Source organism: Miniopterus schreibersii (genome assembly GCF_964146895.1).
Source record: "Miniopterus schreibersii genome assembly, chromosome: 16".
Classification (NCBI taxonomy): Eukaryota; Metazoa; Chordata; class Mammalia; order Chiroptera; family Miniopteridae; genus Miniopterus; species Miniopterus schreibersii.
This window is the reverse complement of record NC_138116.1, coordinates 10,177,568-10,197,519: the sequence shown is the minus strand read 5'-3', so window position 1 is coordinate 10,197,519 and position 19,952 is coordinate 10,177,568. Positions and strand designations below refer to the sequence as shown.

Here is a 19,952-nt window from a genome sequence, read left to right as displayed (position 1 = left end):
CACAGTCCTTTCTGCCTGGATTCCCTAGCATCCCCTTGCTTTGCCAGCCTTTTCTGATAAAAACATATTGAAATACAAGTGAAAGGGGCCTGTTACAACAGGAATAACTTTTAATTTTCTTTAATTTACATATTTAAAAAATTCTTTTATAGGCATTTGATACTTTAAACTATTTATAGGAGCATGGTCCAAGCCACCATGTCTAGCCCTTGCTTCTCATTTGAATTGTTTTACTTTCTTCTTGGCTACATGGTCCTGACTTCTGACTTTCATCAGAGTTCGTTTTATATAGTTAATCATTTGCATTCATGCAAATGTTTGTGGAGAAAAATGCGAAACTTTCTTGTGATTGGTGATATACCTTTATTACAGGCTCAGCAAAACAGTCCTTCTTCTACAGGATCTGGTAACACAGAGCATTCCTGCAGCTCCCAGAAACAGATCTCCATCCAGCACAGACAGACCCAGGTAGGTCCGTGATCAGTAAACAGAGGAGGAAAAGATCTGCTTAGGAATAAATGCTAACCATATATAAAAGTCTAGGAGTCCTCTCTTTGTCTTCCCTTTAAATTCTCAGACTTTACCTCATTATTTGTATTATGTTCAGAACTTGCATTATGAGTACTTAAAGTCTTTTGGAAAGTGCTTTAACTTTTTGAGGTGTTTCTTTTCCTTTCTGGTACATTGCAGTGGAAGTGCTTATACTACAACAAGCTTTTGAGGAAAGAGCACTTGTTTGGAGACCTCTAGGCCTGAGTTCAAATTCTGTCTGTGCACCTTACTCTTTATCTTTTTGGGCCTGCCTCAGTTTTCTTGAGTACAAATCATCAATAAAATGTGGTTGATTCTAATGATCTCAGACAATGGATACAAAGTGCTTATGGGGACACTGCTCACAGTAGGCATCAAGGAATGTTAATTCCTTACTCTATTCCTTGTACCTGTTCATTTGGCAAGACCTACCTAAACTTCTATAATATGTGGCACAGCAGCATAATTTTCTCCTTAAACAGTCTTCAGAAACTGTTTCCAATTTAGGGAATGTTGTGAACATTCAAAGATATTATCTGAAAAGGATAGTGGATGTATCCTTTATTTTGTGATACTGAGCTAGGCCAAATAGTATACCAGGTTTTCTTGGCACTGTGCTGCCTTCAAGTCAGGATGCTTTACAATCTAGGAGAATGTCTTAAGTCTCAAGAGCTATACAACCTCCAGGAGCAGATTTTGGTTTTATTTGAATTACCAGCCTTTGGGCAGTTGAAAGATAGTTGAGTATCGGGATAACTTTGATCTCTCCTCTTCTAATTGTTCTTTATTTCCACTAGGTGGCAGGCTTGTTCTTTAGAGATGTAGCTCGTGTCTCTCAAAGTTAGTTTCATTTCGAGAATAGTATGTCTCTATTGTTCAAGGTGCAGGACTTTTGAGAGTTCATGTATTTGGTTCCAGTGTTAACATGTTTTTGAAGTGCAAGAGTAGCAGAATATAAAGTTAAAGAACGGGATGAGTTCAGGAGATTTAATTTCTTGAGCCATGCTATTCGAGGCTATTTGTGTTAGCAAGTGATGTTTTCCCCCAGAAAAGTAATGAGAAATGAGTGACGGCAGGTAATATTCTGAGACTAATTCTAAATTTTGTTTTGTCTCTGTAGTCTGACCTCACAATAGAAAAAATATCTGCACTAGAAAACAGTAAGAATTCTGACTTAGAGAAGAAGGAGGGAAGAATAGATGATTTGTTAAGAGTAAGTATTAAAATAGTGCGGTGAAGGCCTGGAGGGGGCGGTGCAGGGTGGAGGGGATCTGTGGGAGGAAAGAGGGACATTTGTAATACTTTCAACAATAAAGATAAATTAAAACAAAACAAAGAGTAAGTATTAAAATGTGGTAACAGATTTTACACAAGCACTGATTGATGTTACGTCTATTTGGAACATGTGCATATCATAAAGATAATTACTATAGCCAAAGAACAAAGTTAAATAATAAACACATGGATATTTTCCTTTAATCTGAGGGAATCTGAGTAGCAACCAGGATCAAATGTGCATTGTAAGCACTGTTTTTAAATTGGAAATCTTATATTGTAGAATTTTAATATTCTCTATTATTATTATTTTAGAGAGAAGGAGGAAGAGTGGGAGAGAGAGGGGAACTTCAGTTTGTTGTCCCACTTATTTATGCATTTGTTGATTGATTCTTGTATGTTCCCTGAATGGGCATTGAACCCACAACGTTGGTGTATTGAGTCGATGCTCTAACCAACAAAGCTACCCAGCCAGGGCCTTAGTATTCTTGAATCTTAAAACTATTTCATAGCCCAGGCTTTGTATTTTGTATCTTTCATAACCTATTCATCTAAAGTGTTTTGTGTTTACAAGAAAAATTTTATTTTTATTTTTTAAATACATATTTATTGATTTCAGAGAGAGGAAAGGAGAGGGAGAGAGAGAGATAGAAACATCAATGATGAGAGAGTCATTGATCGGCTGCCTTGAGCCCGCTACCCGGGCATGTGCCCTGACCGGGAATCGAACCCCAGTCTCCTAGGATCCTAGGTTGATGCTCAACCCCTGAGCCACACCTAGCCAGGCAAGAAAAATTTTAAAAATAGCTTATCTGGAATTAAAAAGATAACACTAGAAAATATACCGTGATATTTTAAATATATATTTTTAATATGCAATTTGGCATGTTGACAGACCCGTTCTTAAAAAAATTTTTTAACATTTTTTTATTGTTATAAAACAATACCTGTTCTTTATTAAGAAAATTTAGAGAAATCTGAAAAATATGGCACCTGTAATTACATTAACTGAGATAAAACATTTGATACATTTCCTTTAGTGATTTTTGAGCTATTTGTAGTACATATATAAATGCATGTGTACGTAAATATTGCTGATTTATAAATAAAATTGACTAACGTTTGTCTCTTCTCCGGTGATTTAGAAGGGGTGAGTTTCATCCTTATTTATACTAATGTAGTGGCTTTCAAACCATAGAACCACTAGGGCTCCCATGACACAGCTGAGTAGGGGTCTGCTGCCTTGCACTTTGCCTTTGATAATGTGGTCCATAGAACTCTGAGAAGAACTAATAGGAAGAGATTATACTTACGGGGAGAGCAGAAATTTGGAGATGGACGCTGTAGTATTCTGGTCTCTTTAAAATGAAGCCTGAAAAGTCTCCAAAATTGTGTGCACTCTAATATCTTCCATGTGTGCTTTTTACTGTTTCAGAAACACTTTTTTCGCTTGATTGAGAAATACCAGATTTTTAAAAAAAAATTCAAGCAAATTATTATAAAGTAGCATTTATTGCCAAAAGAGTGGAGATCTTTTATTTAACACCAGAATAAATTCAGGAGTTTCAAGTCAAAATTAACCTTGGGTTAGTGGTTCTTTCCTTCTCTGTTATTGTAGGAGGCTTGAATTTTTCAAAGTGTTTACCCCATCCTTCTGGCCACAGCTAAATTAACTGTGTATTTACATTCTGGCATTCTTGAACCAGGACCTTGTATTCAGCTAGTTAGTTCCATCGTATGTGGCCATGGGTGTGCCTGACTTCTCTGGTAAGAAGCACTATGTAAATTCATGTCTATTTTTCTTTGGAAACAAGAATTGAAAAAGAACAATTGATAACTATATGGGTTTTTAAAATTCTGTAATTTTTTTGTAAGTGCTTAATCACCCTTTGTAAGTATTTTATCTATAAGTGCTATAAAGAGGTCAATCACATTTTTTATGTATTTTAAGCATCTCATATAGCATAGGGGGTTTTCCCTGTCGTTTTGTGATAGTTGAGGCATATGTGATGTACTAGATTTAGCTCTAACTGGCTTTTGGGAGGAGTAAAATATGATCAGTAGAAAAACAAGCTCACTTTTAGTTACAGTTCATTTTTAATAAATAGATTATAAGTTTAGTAAGAGAGAATAAAGTATTTACCTTTTTTTTTTTTTTAAGACATAGTTATTACTTTGATCCTTAATTTTGCTTTTGATTTAACAACAGGAATTATTCTTGGACATCGCTAGAGACTGCTTCTGTATTAATCTATCTTCCTTAGAGGTAATTAAAATTTTGTTTTCTATTGAAGGTCAACTGTGATTTGAGACGGCAGATTGACGAACAGCAGAAGATGCTAGAGAAGTACAAAGAACGATTGAATCGATGTGTGACGATGAGCAAGAAACTCCTCATAGAAAAGGTGAGTGGTGAACGGTGGCCGGCTACTCTGTCCCACGGTGCTCAGTGTCATTGCTGCGGCTCCTTCCTGCTTACCTGAGATGAACATATTTCAAACTAGGGCTTTTTAGGAAGAGACTTAGCGTTTGACAATTAGAGTTCTTGCTTACATTGACACTGGAACCAAACATACAGAGGGATGATTTGGGACATTCTTTCTGGTTGTGCATTGCTTTGAGCGTGATGTTGATTGGACAGAAACAGCTTAGCCTCGTTGAATTTGTTTGAGGTATTGGTCTCCTAAATTCTTTTTAAAATTATTTTATTTTTTAAATTATTGATTAGAGAAAGAGGGAGGTGGGGCAGTGGGGAGAGACATCGATTTGTTCCACCTATCTATGCACTCACTCATTGATTGATTGTTGTATTGTGCCCTGATCGGGGATTGAACCCACAACCTTGGCGTATCAGGATGACACTATAACCAACTGAGATACCCAGTTGGGGCCTAAATTCTTATTTTTATCTGTTTCCATTTCAGAGATGGTATTTGAAGTAACGTATGTATATAATAATGTGATAATTAAGTGCTTTATGCTGTAAAATAATTAAGTTGATATATACTTGTATATGATTAATTGTCTGTCTCCTTCAGAATTGATTAGTTACAACTTGCTTTTAATAGTTGTAACTCTTCCTTGGAAGTTTTTTTTTTTTATTACATCCCCAGTACTTATTTGTCTTATATTGAAAGTTTTAAGATGGCAGTACTTACTAATGAAATTATTACAAGGCAGAGGTTTAAGACAGCCTGATGGTTACATGTGCTGAAATCTTTGGAATGTTGTTAAAATGACAGGGAACACTGATAAAAGTGAAGTGGATTATTTTATTGATGTCAAAGATACTGGGGAATTTTGCTTCATCTTTTAATTTATTAATTTTATAATAAGGAAACCACTTTTTTTTTCTTTTCATTTTTATGGTAGATGTTAATACAGAGAATTTATTTAAGGTTTTAGGGTACTTCCTAAGGTCATTGTAGCTTTAGCCAGTTGTACTAAACTTTGAACAGTATAGTACAAAAGACAAGCATAATGCTATATATGAGTTCTCTTAGGAAAATGAAATTATTTTCTATTTCTCTTTTTCCTCTAAGTCAAAACAAGAGAAGATGGCATGTAGAGATAAGAGCATGCAAGACCGCTTGAGATTGGGCCACTTTACCACTGTCCGACATGGGGCCTCTTTTACTGAACAATGGACAGATGGTTATGCTTTCCAGAACCTTATCAAGTAAGTTAATTTGTGATGATTAAATTGAGAATTGATAAGTTGGTTTGGATTTTTAAAGTTTTCTGTAAGTCATTAATAATCCTAGTAGTTAGTGGTAGTCATCTTTTCAGTCGGTTTCAGTCATCACATGTGTAAAAAATGTAGGGAATGAGCTGATGTCCTGAGAAAATTAAACAATTTTTGGTGAAAATATGTGCATCCTTCTTCAATACCTCCTGCTAGTTATGTATAATATGGTTGGAGTCTGGAATACAGTTTTGTTGTTGAAGGTGCCTATGTTCTTTTCTTTGGGCTACTGTAGCAAAGTACTGTAAACTGCGTGGTTCAAAACAACATAAATTTATTATCTCACAGCTCGGGGGCAACCTCCTTTTTTTTTTTTTTTTTTTTTTAGAGAATAGTTTATTGATTTTTTAGAGAGAGAGGAAGGGAGAAGAAACATCGATGGGCTGCCTCCTGCACATCCCCTACTGGGGACTGAGCCTGAAACCTGGGCATGTTGCCCTGACTGGGAATTGAACTGGCAACCTTTTGGCACATGGGACGACGCCCAGCCAACTGAGCCACACTAGCCAGGGCCCAACTTTCATTTTTGTAGAATCTATGTTTTTTTAATCTATTCTCAAGTGAAATCTATTCTACCCTCTGAATCCTCTAGGGAGGATCCTTTGGTATTCTGTGGCGTGTGGGCAGCATAGCTGCTTCGATCCCTGCCTCCATCTTCACATTATGTTCCCCCATGTGTCTCAGGGTCTTCTCTTTAAGGACACCAGTCATATTGGATTCAGGGCCCACCCTCCTCCAGTATGACTTCATTTTAACTAAATACATCTTCAATAACCCTATTTACAAAGGTCATAATCTGAGGTACTGGGGGTTAGGACTTTTCACATATATTTTTGGGTGACACAATTCAACCTGTAATCGTGCCTAAGGCCAATTGTCTTGTTTTCTTTTACAGGCAGTGGCTTTTTAAATAGGGTTAAGATTTGAGTGAGATGCCCATTTTTCTATTCTGAGAATAATCATAGCTAGTGTCTTAAAGCAGACTTATTCTAAAAAATCCGACCATCAATTATTTGGGTCTTTCAAACTGAAGTTCAAATCAAATCTCTACTTGATTTAAAGGGGCTTATTTTTTTTGAAGTCTATTAGATATGCAGGTGACAAAGATATTTGTGTGTATTCTATAGCCATGCTAAAATTTTTTTTACCTTTCCCTGTGTCGCATCTTTTATATTTCTAGGCAACAGGAAAGGATAAATTCACAGAGGGAAGAAATAGAAAGGCAACGGAAAATGTTAGCAAAGCGGAAACCTCCTGCCATGGGACAGGCCCCTCCAGCAACCAATGAGCAGAAACAGCGGAAAAGCAAAACCAACGGAGCTGAAAATGAAACGTATGTTCTTTATTGATGTGAAATGTGAGATACCACTCTTCCCCCAAACACAAATCTCTTGAATGTCACTGAAAATATAAATTATGGAGATTATAGAGCTTAAGCTTTCTTTTTAGCTACATTAATGGATTTGCTCAAGTCATATAAAATTAACTCATTTTTTTAGTCCTGATCTTATTTAGGGAGTTTTGAATGAGAGGGCGAAGTAATGTCACTTACATCACGGTCTTTGGCCACTGTTATAACAAATGTGATGTTGTTGTGGTATTCAAATGATATAATTGCCCATGTGTGGTTGGTTCTAGATTATGATATGCTGGTATCATCTTATGGGGATTACCTGACTACCATTTCAGACTGAAGAATGCACAACTGAAAAATGATCTTTACTGTCTAAAGAGCACTTAATAAACAGCCACAAACTTAAGAGTAAGCTCAAAAAAAATAGGTATTATTTTAGGAAAAGGACATTTCCCGATAAGCCAAATCTTGGCATCACCAGTATTTTCCTGTTTTGGGGTACCTAAGGAAAACACCAGTATCTTAAATTGCAACATAATCGTTGTTTTCACTGCCAGTCAACAGTTAGTACATAGGAGGGGTAGAATATCCTGAGCACAGATGCCTTCCTTTCCCACCCCTGTCTTGTGTCAGTTCCCTTTTTGATCATCGAATTCTTGACCACTAAGGGAATCTTCTTCTGGGACAAGAGATGGCAAACTTTTCCTGTAATCGGCCAGCTAGTAAATACTTTAGGCTTTGCAAGCTAGAGAGTCTCTATTGCAATTACTCAGCAGAGTAGCCTGAAAATAGCCATAGATAATACATAAATGAATGGGTGTGCTGTGTCACAATAAAACTTTATTTACAAAAACAAACTGTAAGCTGAATGCCCCACTGGCTGTATGTAGTTTGCCAACTAGACGAGGACTACCAAACCGTTAGAATTTGCATGGGAAATAAAACCTATAAATTATTTACCTATTTAGAATATTTCTTATGCTTACTCTAAAGACATTTAAGTCATCACCTGTCTTTAAGAGGCTTTCAAATTAAAAAAGAAACAAAAGCTTAACAGATAATAGTGTAGGCAATATCTAAAGAATTGACGGTAACCATGACGTTAATTTCTGAATTGGAAATTTAAAATTTAAAATATATTTTTTATAGAAACAGTCATTGCTATTGTAATCAGTGTATTTATAATGGCTACATTGGTTTTTCATGGGGAAAAGAATTTTTGCAAAGCTGTCATAAGTTTCAGGTCTAAAGATAGCCACAAATAGCGGATAATAATATTGTATGATTTATCAACTAGTGTGTCTTTTGTCTTTTACGTTTTCATATCAATTCACAAAGACATATTAAGCCATAATCTCCCTCAAGTATAATAATACTTGTATTACACCATTGTTAAAAGTCCATGACATTCCAGAAATGTATCTTCATTCCAGTGAGAAAAATGGCTTAATACCAATCCTCATCCCATACATACCTGATGTGTTGGGGAGCCTTTTCCTTGACATTCATTTAGTAAGTCTATGTTAAATGCTTATTATATACTCAGCTCTGTTCTGGACACTGGGAATACAGAGCTAAAGGATACAGCCCCAGCCATAGGAGTTCACAGTTTAGGGAACATGAACAGATGAGTAAGCTAATAATTACATTAAGTATGGTTATAAAAGTCTGCATAGTGAATAAGCTTGGAAAGCATCTTCACTCTTACAGCTCTGAATATTTTAAAACTAAAATAAAACTAAAAATAAAAAATATTTTCTTTCAAAAAATCTAAGTAGGAGCCCAGATTTGAAAGATTCTCTAGGCAAATGTTGTACACATTAATCTGATCATTGTCTTCTTTCATGTATTTATTTTGTGAAGGGACTCTTCCTCCAATATTACTTGAAAATTATTTAACTCTAATGCATAAAACCATTGGCTTAGGAGTACAGAGAAGGCATAGGCAAAGAAGAAGAAGAAGGCATAGGTTATTTCCTTGCCATAGGACAATAATTAGAATTTAGTCTAGGTCAATAGTATGTCAATAAATAGTTGCCATCTGGAGTGCTGTGTAAAATCCAAGCTGGAAGGCATTCGATCCAGTTTTTAATTAGAGTATCAGAGACTTGGCTCATTCCTTGGGCCAGAAGCCAAAAGCAGTCTTCTGGAGTCTAGGAGTGACTCACACTATCCTTTCCTGGTATCAAACTTATTTCAGGCAAAGAAAGAACTCTTAGCTATGATTTTTTATTTCTCCGCCCCCCCCCCCCGCTTTTTTTTTAATCCTCACCAAGGATATGTTTTACTGATTTTTAGAGAGAAACATCAATTGGTTGCCTCCAGGGATCAAACCTGCAACCTAGGTATGTGCCCTGACCAGGAAACCACCTGAGCCACCTGGCCAGGGCTCTCCCTTTTGACTAGTGTGATATGAAGTAAGAGATGTAAGTATTTCTGCAGCTATGAAGAGATAGGCATGATTGTCTTATTGGATGTATTTCTTCTTTTACTCTTAAATTTCTTTTAGTCAGACCCCAGAGGCTCTGTTTTGTAGCCCTTCCTGGTTGATAGGATAGCTGTTTCTTCCTTCTGCTGCTATTTAGAATATATCTGAACAGGGACATGTAAAACTTTGAAATATAGTGTTGCTTCTAGCATGTGAAGAGGGCGGAGTATCTTCCATTCTCACTCTTGAGAGGTGAGCATGTGATTGGGGTAGGTGGAACATGAAACGAATGATTCCCCATCAAGTCAGCCATTTGAGGATTCTATTTAAGTAACATTTTGCAAATTATACATTCTTTTCACATTCTCATGTAATAGTCACAACACTTTTGTTAGATAGGTATTATTACTCGCTGCAGTTTTAGCAAACTGAGATTCAAGAGGTTAAAGTTACTTGCCCAGGGTCACATGACCCAGCTTGCTCTTTGAACCTTAGTCCTCAAACTCTAGGTCCTGGACTCTTTCTGCTCTCTTTCTCCTCTTTGTTATTGTAGTATCAAGGTCTAAGAGTTATCAAAAATTATCAGATCCATTGGCTTATTATTTTGCCCTTTAAAACAATTTAGACATAATTTTTGGCTACCTCTCCTAAAGGATTTTCATCTGAGTAATGTTTGGGACAAAATTAATATAATAAATAATGTAAAATTACAGCACATTTACTTTTTCACTTTTTACAATTAGACTGCTGGCTTTGAAGTCCTTCTTTCACATCACATCTGATAAATCACAGAAGTTTTCTTGTGTCAAAGGACTGCAAGATAAACTGTCTTTTTGTCGTTTTAACTAAGAGACTGAATACACTGCCTAGCACACTTTGGCATTTCTGTTTAAATAGACACACTATAATTTAAAATAACTTATTGAAATTTCTACCATTATTTTCCAGGTTAACATTAGCAGAATACCATGAACAAGAAGAAATCTTCAAACTCAGATTAGGTCATCTTAAAAAGGTAAATATAATGAGAAATGCAATTTTTAGTTTCATTTGGTGTGGAAACAAGTTGGTTATTTGGGCAAATGTGTTAGTTTTCACATACTTGCAGAAATCTCTTGTGATATTTTAAATCACATAGCAGCTCTTTTGCCTAAACTGGCTGAGAAGAAACGGTCTCATATCAACCATGTTGTAACACAAAGGCACCTACACAGAATTTGTTATTGACGGTATTCACAGAAGTATCTTAGATGTAGATTGCTTATCTCTATAATTCAGCAGCTCATACATTTTTGGTGGATGCTGCTTATGGTGATGATGGTCAATACGCATTTAATAAGCTGCTATTCGTGTGTGTTTGTTTTTCCCCCACTGAGTTCTCAGATGATGTTAAATCAGTGAAACTTAAGACACCAAGCATAATCCATACTTGCAGAACAGAACCAGATAAAGAACTTGATTATTTTTGTTTAAAAAAATAAAAAAGATTGCATATCTGTATGTATATGTACAAAACATTCCCGGAAATTTAACAGTGGTTACATCTGGGGAGTGGGCATAAAGGGGAGGGACTAAGGGGGCAGAGGACTCTTACTTTTCCTACTATAATCCTTTGTATGGTTTGAATTTTATTTATTATTTTGTTATAGTCTTGGTTTTTATGATAAAAAGTCTAGTTCTTTAAAAAAATCTTTTTCAGTGCATAACATCCTCCTTTAGCTTTTCATGAGAGAGCGGCCTGCTGTTTTTGAAATGAGATCCCAGAGTCTGACATTTCTTGTGTTCTGAGCTGCTTCTTTCCTTTTCACTTTAGGAGGAAGCAGAGATCCAGGCAGAGCTGGAAAGGCTAGAAAGGGTTAGAAATCTACATATCAGGGAACTAAAAAGGATACATAATGAAGATAATTCACAGTAAGCAATTTGGGGTATGCTGGGTGGGAGACTGCTGAGAAATTTGACATAGATTGAATAGTCTAGAACAGTGATTTTCAATTCGTGAGCCTCAAGAATTTTTAAAACATGCGGTACCTGACTATTTAGTCAGGGTTACTGACCTCTTTTCCTTAGACTGTCAAATAAAAAAAATGACAACAGCCAACACAGTAATAGCCGTCTGGTGTGAATGAATCAAAATTATACCTCTTTTATGTCAGATTGGTAAAAATATATTCTTTGATGTGTTGCAGAATTTTAGTAATCAGTTTATGTGTGGCATGAGATGAAGAGGTTGAACATCACTGGTCTAGAATGATGTTTTTGTTTAATATAAGTTTGGTAAATTGGTTCCATGTTGTATTTGGTTCTATTGTAGGGTGTAATACAGTTTTATGAACAAAATTATGATTTGCTTTAGTTTAAATATATATAAAATATATTAGATTTATATATATATTATATATGTATTATATAAATATATTTATATATTAAATGTATGTCTGTACATATCATGTTTCCCCAATAGAGGTCACTAAAACAATATAGATTTGTAGTGTAAATGGTTAGGATACACTGTGTGTTCAGATTTACCTACAGAGCCTTACTAAAGGTAAGGATGGGTGACAGTGTGGTGTTTTGGAAAGATGATTGAATTGACACCAGTTTCTGAATGACCTTTAAGAATCATTTAACTGTTGAGATTTTAAGCAAGACTCTGTTAAGTTCAGCGCATTAATTTAGATAAATGCCCACCTTTGTTTATAAGTCATTTAAGAGACTGAAACTGCGGAAAGTAGACAGCAAGTGGGAAATGGCTTCTATCTGTAATCTGTTCCCACATATTTTGGACTCTGAAATGTGATTTTTTTTGACGTAGCTAAAACTTGTGTATTTTTGTTTGGGCAGTGTGAGCCATGGACTGTTTCTGTAAAGTGCCAGGCAACAGCTGTTAACTGAGCACTCTCTCTGTCAGGCATAGTGCTAAATTTCCTTGTGTTCTGTCATTAATCTTCACAGTAACCTGGTGAGGCAGGTCACCTTCTGTACATAGATCTGCAAACAGGCTTAGAAATATTCAGTTAACTTGACCAGAGACCCATAACTAGTGGACCAAACTAAGAGTTAAACTTAGATCTGTCTGATTCCAAAGTTAATTATCGTACAGTAATGTCTCCACAGGCAATCCACTGTCTCAAAATCAAAATAATTTCAGGATTAATAGTGGGGCTATTTAAGATCAGGAACTAGGTAGAAATATTTTTAAAGTTATTTTTGCCAGAATTTCTTGTTTCTTTGTTTTTTAGAAAACAGTACAAGGTGGTATTCTATATGGGGAAAACAGTTACAGCATGAAGACTTTTTGTCTTATAGAGAGAAGATGAATGCACATAGAACATTGACTCGCTTTATAATCAAATCTATTTTTAAGGCCATATAAACTATCTTGGAGTTTATTGTATGTATTTATGTAATGGTGGGAGCATGTCACTCTAGAGTGGTTTGGAGGAACCGAGTAACACAATTTAAAAATCCCTGATCTTGCCCGGCCGGCGTGGCTCAGCGGTTGAGCTTTGACCTAGGATCCAGGAGGTTTCGATTCGATTCCTGGTCAGAGCGTGTGCCCCGGATGCAGGCTCCATCCCCAGTAGGGGGTGTGCAGGAGGTAGCTGATCAATGACCCTCTCTCATTGTTGATGTTCCTATCTCTCTCTCTCCCTCTCCCTTCCTCTCAAATCAATAAAAAAAAATTATATTTAAAAAATCTCTGATCTAGTGTAGTCTACTCCTCTCACTTTATAGCAGGGCAGGAAGGGAGGGAGGCCAAAAAAAGTCACAGGTCTGATTGTAGCTATGCGAAGACTAGCACCAGTGTCTCATGGCTCTACAACTAATGCTTTTCATTGTAATCATGCTGTATCTTTGAATTATAGAACTTGCTTTAATGCTCAGAATTAGCTATGTTGCTGTTGATTGCCACTGTCAGCAGGAGCTATAGTCAGGTGTATAATGTGTTAAATATTCTGGAAATGTTGCGAATTTGGAAGATTGTGTAGTCCTTGACATCAGGATGCTATGTATTCCCTGTTTCCACAGATTTAAAGATCATCCAACGTTAAATGACAGATACTTGTTATTACATCTTTTGGGTAGAGGAGGCTTCAGTGAAGTTTACAAGGTAAGTATGAGAAACTGAGTACAAAGACTGAGGGTTAAATTACTAGTTATTACCAACTTGAGAACATTTAGAATAGTTTTAAGTGTGTGTTGATAACTATTGGTTGAAATTTAAAACTCTAAGAACCTGTATCTTTGGGAGAACTGCTTTTAATAAACTTCATTGACTAAGTAGGATACAATATTTTACCCAGTTTTCAAGTTTAAAAACATAAATAATTTTAGATTTTTTTAAAACAGGAAGAAAAACAGTCCTGGGGGTAGGGCGGATTTGGGGTGGAGGGGATCAATGAGGGGGAAAAAGGGGGACATCTGTAATACTTGCAACAATAAAATTAATTTTAAAAATAATAAAATAGGAAGGAAAAACACTAATTTCTGGGTAGTGGAATTATGGTGATTTTTATTCTCATTCTGTGCTTTCTATCTTGTCTACATTTGCTAGAAATGAGTGTGTGTTACTTTTATTCTCATAAATTTTTTTTACCAAAATAAATGTGTTACAGTTAATTCTTATTTGAAAAACTGCATTTTGATGTTATCATCATCTAAGTCAGAGTACTTAGTAGTGCTGGCGTTTTGAGGGAGTGTCCTGGCTTAGAATGCTTCAGTTGGGCCAGCAAAGTACAGACTTCCTGTGCCTCTAGCTGATTTTTACTAAATGAGGAGTTCAGCCAGTTTTAAATATAGCTGCAAATCCATAATATGTTCACCAGCCATAGCCTCCTTAAATTTCTCTAGATGTTTCTGGCACCTGGCTTTTAAATGGCAGAATTGTTTTTTTAATTGGTCTTTACTGCATGGCCCTGGTGATTCCCTCTTTTCTAAGGTCATAGCCTTCACTGTTAGGATTTATATTATGCCCATACGAATTTATATATGGGAAATCTTTTGGGTAAAATAGTTTTCATTTCAGAAAGAAACAGTAAGAACTAATTCTGCTGGTTTCCCTTTTTTTTTACTATTAATTTTTTATTGCAGTAGTACGTACATAAAACTTATTTTAATTATGTGTATAATTCATCGGCATTAAGTACACTCAGTGTTGTGCAACTATCATTGCTATTCATTTCTAGAACTATAATAATATTTTTAGTGTACTGCTGGGTTTGATTTTCTAGTATTTCATTAATGTTTTTAATCTGTGTTCAAAGTGGGACTCGCCCATACTCATCTTTTGTGTGCAAGCAGCATTGTCTAGCTTTGATGTCAGTTATCCTAGAATGAGTTGTGAAGCTTCTCTTTTTCCATATCCTGGGACACTTTGCATTACCTAGGAGTTGTTGGGCCTTGAAAGTTTGTTAGAGCTGACTCATAATCACCTGGGTAGGTGTCATTTTAGAGAAAAACTGTTTGATCACCTTTTCAATTCCTTCTACAAATATTTATCTATTTAGATTTTCTTTTCCTTCTTAAGTCAGTTTTGGTAATTTAATTTTTCTGGAAAAACTTTTTATTTCATCTTGATTTAAAAATACCATCCATTCCTTAGTTATTTCTGTCTTCTTGACTGACAGGTCAGAGATTAAGCATTGCTTTTCTCCCTCTAAAAATCAGCTTTTTTGTTCTGTTTGTCAGACCTGTTTGATTTGCTTCCTATTTTATTAACTTTTGCTTTGACTACCTTCCTTCTTTCTGCTTTCTTTGTTTTATCTGTTTTCACTCTTGAGTTATATGCTTAGTTTATTTTTTATTTTTAGTAATTTTTTTATTGTGTGAAAAACCTAAAATTTACGATTGTAAGCATTTTTTAAGTGTACGGTTTAGTTTGTTAGGTATACTCATGTTGTTGCGAAACAGATATCCATAACTTTTTCATCTTGCAAAACTGAAACTCTACCCATTAATCAGCAGTTCTCCTTTTCCTTCCTTCCTCGCCCCTGGTAACTACAATTCTACTTTGTTTTTATGAAATTGGCTACCTTAGATATTCCATATAAGTAGAACCATAGTGTTTGTCTTTTTGTGACTGGCTTATTATACTTAGCATAGTGTCCTCAAAGTTCATCCATGTTGAAGCACTTGACAGGATTTCCTCTTTTTGAGGCTGAGTATCATTCCATTGTATGTATGTAGCAAATTTTCTTTACCCGTTCATCTCAGTCACATCTGGGTTGCTTCCCCTTGTCTGTTGTGAATAGTGCTGCTTTGAATATGCATGTGCAGGTATCTCTTTGAGACCCTGCTTTGAGTTCTTTTGGTGATATACCCAGAATTGGGGCTCTTCCTTTTTAAAAAATAATTAAAATTTATCTTATTTTTTCCTTATGTATTCTTCGAGCATTTTAACATTTGTGAAATCTACATGCTTCTTACAATGATGTGTACATTTAAGGTAGTTATTCTTTTGCTGTTCTTCATGCTCTAAAAGCCCTTTTCAGTCAGAGGTGGATCACAGTGACTTGGGTTCAGAAATATGGTGTGGTAGTTGGAGAAAATGATACTTGTAGTGTTATTAGTGTTCTTACAAATTAAGTGGTACTTAATATGGCTTTTAATGACTTGAAATGGTTCTCTACTGTAAAGCCATGATGTTATGCATGCTTGCAAGTGGACTTCAAACTCTGTAAGAAAAATAGAATTCAAATGTTTCCCTTTCTGTGAAATAAGATAATCTGTTTGAATAGAGTGGTTTTTATATTTTAAAAAGTACTAGTTTATATTTAGTGTAAATTAGACATTTCTTTTATAAGCAGCCATCTCTTGCATGTGATGCTTTCCTAGAGGAAGCTTACATTTTAGAAGATCTGTAGAACAGTAGTCACCATTCTTGGACATTGTATCTGCCCCTGTTGCCTTTATGTGTTCATGCATTTGTGGAAACTGGCAGATGGGTGATAACAGTGTTGGAACTGAAGTACTAAAATTTTAATCTGAAATTTAAAAACAAAAAACTATTCATTCTAAAGGAGTTCCTCAGTAAATTCTTTTGTATGGGGGAAGTTGTCTATTGTATAAAAATGCTACTTTATCAAATTGTGGTTTATACCCAACACCCTCAAAAACCCGTTTGTTACTCTCATGATAGAGCACTACCTAGCTGATGTGGGACTTGCTAACAATGGTGGTCTTTGGGGAAAGCATGTCCCTTGGTTTGGACAGTGCTGGAGGAGTGGCTTGGTATGACTAATTTCAGACATTGTTGGAATAAAAACCTGCTTTTTATTTATTCAGCATATATAAGTGGGACTAACAGCAGAGCTGTGTTTTTGTTTTTGTTTCTGTTTTTATGTTAATAAACACAATATGACAAACTACAAAGTTGTTTCGTAAACAAACATAGTAAACAAGTGTATCCTGAGAGGTTATTTCTCAAGAAGGCAGCCTGTGTCCCTAGCATTTCAAAAGTGGCAGGACTTGCCTTTGAAGATGTCAAGTCCCAGTGTCAGCTGAGGGACAGGAGACAAACTAAGGGAGAAAGGTCTCAAATAGGGCAGGTGATGTCCAGAAAGAGAATAGTTCAGAAGTGACTGTTAAGGCATGGGTTGTCTTTCTGTTTGTAGTGTGTGCTTGGTTTTATTTTCTAAACCCCTTGGTGCCTGTGCGTCTAGAGACTTCTAAATTATCTGATCACAAGTTTCAAGAAGATGGTTGCTACTCTGACACAAGTATGTGATGTGTTGTCTTCTGCTGCTGTTATGTTTAACATTGCATCTTGGACTTTGAGTATGTTGTTCTGTTAAATAGAAGCTTAGAGTCGGTTACCTGTAATTCTTGTTAGCATTTATCCAGAATGTAATGTATTCCTTTTCTTTATAGGCATTTGACCTAACAGAACAAAGATATGTAGCTGTGAAAATTCACCAGTTAAATAAAAACTGGAGAGATGAAAAAAAGGAGAATTACCACAAGTAAGTGATACTAGAGTATCTGATTTTTCAAAATAGAGTAATAATAGCTGAAGTTTGAGCACTGTATTAAGAGCTTTACATGTATTGTTGTTTCCTTTAATCCTCATAGCTGTCCTAGGAGAGAGAATAAATTTTCCATCTTACTGGTGAGGAAACTGATACTTAGAGAATTTGAGCAACAGTTAAAAAATGGCCGAGCTGATATTTAAATCTAGACTTCCCTTAATCCAGAACCTATGTTCTTAACCTCCCCTTCCATTGTCTTGTATAAAATTAACTCCAATAAACTGAGCCTCAGAAATCGTTGTTGCTTGTCTATAGAAACCAGAGGAGAGTGTCCTCCAGTGGTCTGGGGACCCTGGGACGTCTCTGATGGGGCTTTTGTAGCTGCTGCAGTCATTTCATTGTGTAGGAGACAGACAGTGGGGGCGTGGGGGACCTGGTGTGCCTTGGTGGCACTGTTTGACTTGTTCAGCTCCCCAGTGCTCTGCTGCACCCCTGCGCAGTTTGCCCGTCTCAGAGTTCTTGTCTTAAGTGTCCCGTTTACTGTGCTTGCCTCTCTTCAGAATGCCCCTAAAGGCGCCCCTCATCTGTACTTGGGGTAGGGGTGACTTCTTTAGAATGAATAGTTATTTCATGTGCGGGTATCGATCTCTGTTCCACTAATGTCAGGTTTTGCTTGTTTCCTCGAGCTTCAGAACGTTGGAGTTCATGACTCATTTGCTTTGGAGGCCACACAGAATTGGTTTGCTATTAGGATCCCCACTGGGCTTAATATTGTTTCCTTCTTGTAGGTACAAGTGCTGAGTTAAATAGTTCTTTGGAGGGAAAAAAGCAGTGGACTTTGAAGTAGCCTTTTAGTTGGCTTCTAAACTTCAAGGGGAAAAATAAACATTTCTACATCATCAGCCAGTTCTTGGCACTTGGACCAAGGCAGCTCTTGCTTTACACCTAGTGTTCATCGGGGACCCAGGAACTCTTACTGTTCTGTACAGATTGGCAGTGGCTCTTGTCACTGGGGAAGAGAATGTTCCTGTGGCAGTGAGAGAAATAGGCCTTAGCAGAGGTAGGGAAGGGGATTATATGTGGTTTGTGCATGGCATCCTGCATGTGGATCTTACGTGACAGGCAGCTGCAGTCCAGATGCTTCTGAGGAACAGTTACGTTATTATTATAAGTACATTCCAGTCGCTTGACATGCAGGGACGAATGGCAGGCTGCAGTGAATGCCAGGAGCACTTCAGAGAAGGAAACCACATGTTCTGACCAGTTATAAGTGAGAAATGTCCCCATTATATTGAGACTCTCCGAGTACCTAACAGTATTGGAGCAGTATCTGCTCCTCTTTTAAAATGCCCTCCAGCCGTCTTATAACACCTTGCTGACCCGTCAGGACAGAAAAGTAGCTGGCTCCATGGGCAAGTTCTAGCATGGAATAGCCAGTCAGGAAGGTGATTTATGTATGCACTTACTACTCTAAACCGGTTGACTCTACAAGGGATCAACCTTGGCCAACCAAGACCAAAGTCAACCAAGACTCTTCTCAAGAAGATAGTTCCTGTGCCAGGATCTCTACATATTTTGCTTAGTCTCAGTGTCCAGCTTTTAGACTGACCTTAAAGAGAATTCTGGTGGATGTTCACACCCCAGGGTTTGAGACTGAGGTTTTGAAGCCAGGCCTATGTACCTCCTTGACACATTGGGCAAGTCCTGGTAGGTATGAATTGGTTTCCTTTCTCACATTTCTCTACCAGAGTCAGAGAGCAAGTGGAGGGGATTGTCTCATGTTTCTGAGCTCTTTACTGGTCCAGCTCAGACTCACAGTGGTGCCTTCCTACTCTTTGTTTCCTCACCAGAGGTGGGAATCAGGGTGCCTGACCACCTCTGTGGAGCCATCTGGGCAGTGGCCATTTCCCAGTTGATGCTGGGGAGAGGGTGTGCAAAGTTATTACGACCTCCATTCATCCTTAGGGGGAAATTCTTAAGCACTTCTACCTTTCTTTGAAAGGTTTTGCTTGCTAAGTAATATGAACTCATACTGATGAATTTCAGGCTATAGATAATAATGAATTAGCAAAATGCCATTAACTTCTTTGAACGTAAAGGGGTTTATATAAAGCACGTAACAGATTTTAGAGAGTGCTTTAAAAATTGAGTATTGCCACAGACAATAGTATGGTGAGGGACTGGGGAGGGGGAAGGGGGTGAAAGGGGTCAATGGGGAGAAAAGGGGACATCTGTAATATTTTGTACAATTAAAAAAAAAATTCAGTATTGCCCTAGCTGGTTTGGCTCAGTGGTTAGAGCGTTGGCCTTAGGACTGAAGGGTCCTGGATTTGATTCCAGCCAAGGGCATGTACCTTGGTTACAGGCTCAATCCCCAGCCCCAGTCAGGGCATGTGTAGGAGGCAACCAGTTGATGTGTCTCTCTCACATCGATGTTTCTCTCTCTCTCTCCCACTCTCTGAAAAGCAATAGTAAAAAAAATATATCCTTGGGTGAGGATTTTTAAATAATTTTTCAGTATTAAACTAAAAAGTAGTATACTTTAGTGTTGTGGTAACATTATAAAATATGAAAATACTACTCTAACCCTGCAAAGTGAGGTCTTTTAATTGCTTTTCCTTTCATATGTATGACTTTCAAGTCCCATCTGGA

The 19,952-nt window shown here is 36.8% G+C and overlaps 1 protein-coding gene across 5 annotated transcripts in view; it reads left to right on the top strand.

Annotated features, from left to right (window-relative positions):
• Nucleotides 1-19,952, top strand: part of TLK2 (tousled like kinase 2) — a 72,261-nt gene that overhangs the window by 34,299 nt on the left and 18,010 nt on the right. For all 5 annotated transcript variants that reach the window (XM_081162733.1, XM_081162735.1, XM_081162734.1 and 2 more), the window contains 9 exons: nucleotides 373-468; nucleotides 1,652-1,744; nucleotides 4,101-4,211; nucleotides 5,349-5,485; nucleotides 6,732-6,884; nucleotides 10,282-10,348; nucleotides 11,147-11,244; nucleotides 13,363-13,444; nucleotides 17,203-17,294. In XM_081162733.1, the coding sequence (XP_081018859.1) occupies nucleotides 373-468; nucleotides 1,652-1,744; nucleotides 4,101-4,211; nucleotides 5,349-5,485; nucleotides 6,732-6,884; nucleotides 10,282-10,348; nucleotides 11,147-11,244; nucleotides 13,363-13,444; nucleotides 17,203-17,294 (929 nt within the window). The remainder of the gene's footprint in view (nucleotides 1-372; nucleotides 469-1,651; nucleotides 1,745-4,100; nucleotides 4,212-5,348; nucleotides 5,486-6,731; nucleotides 6,885-10,281; nucleotides 10,349-11,146; nucleotides 11,245-13,362; nucleotides 13,445-17,202; nucleotides 17,295-19,952) is intronic.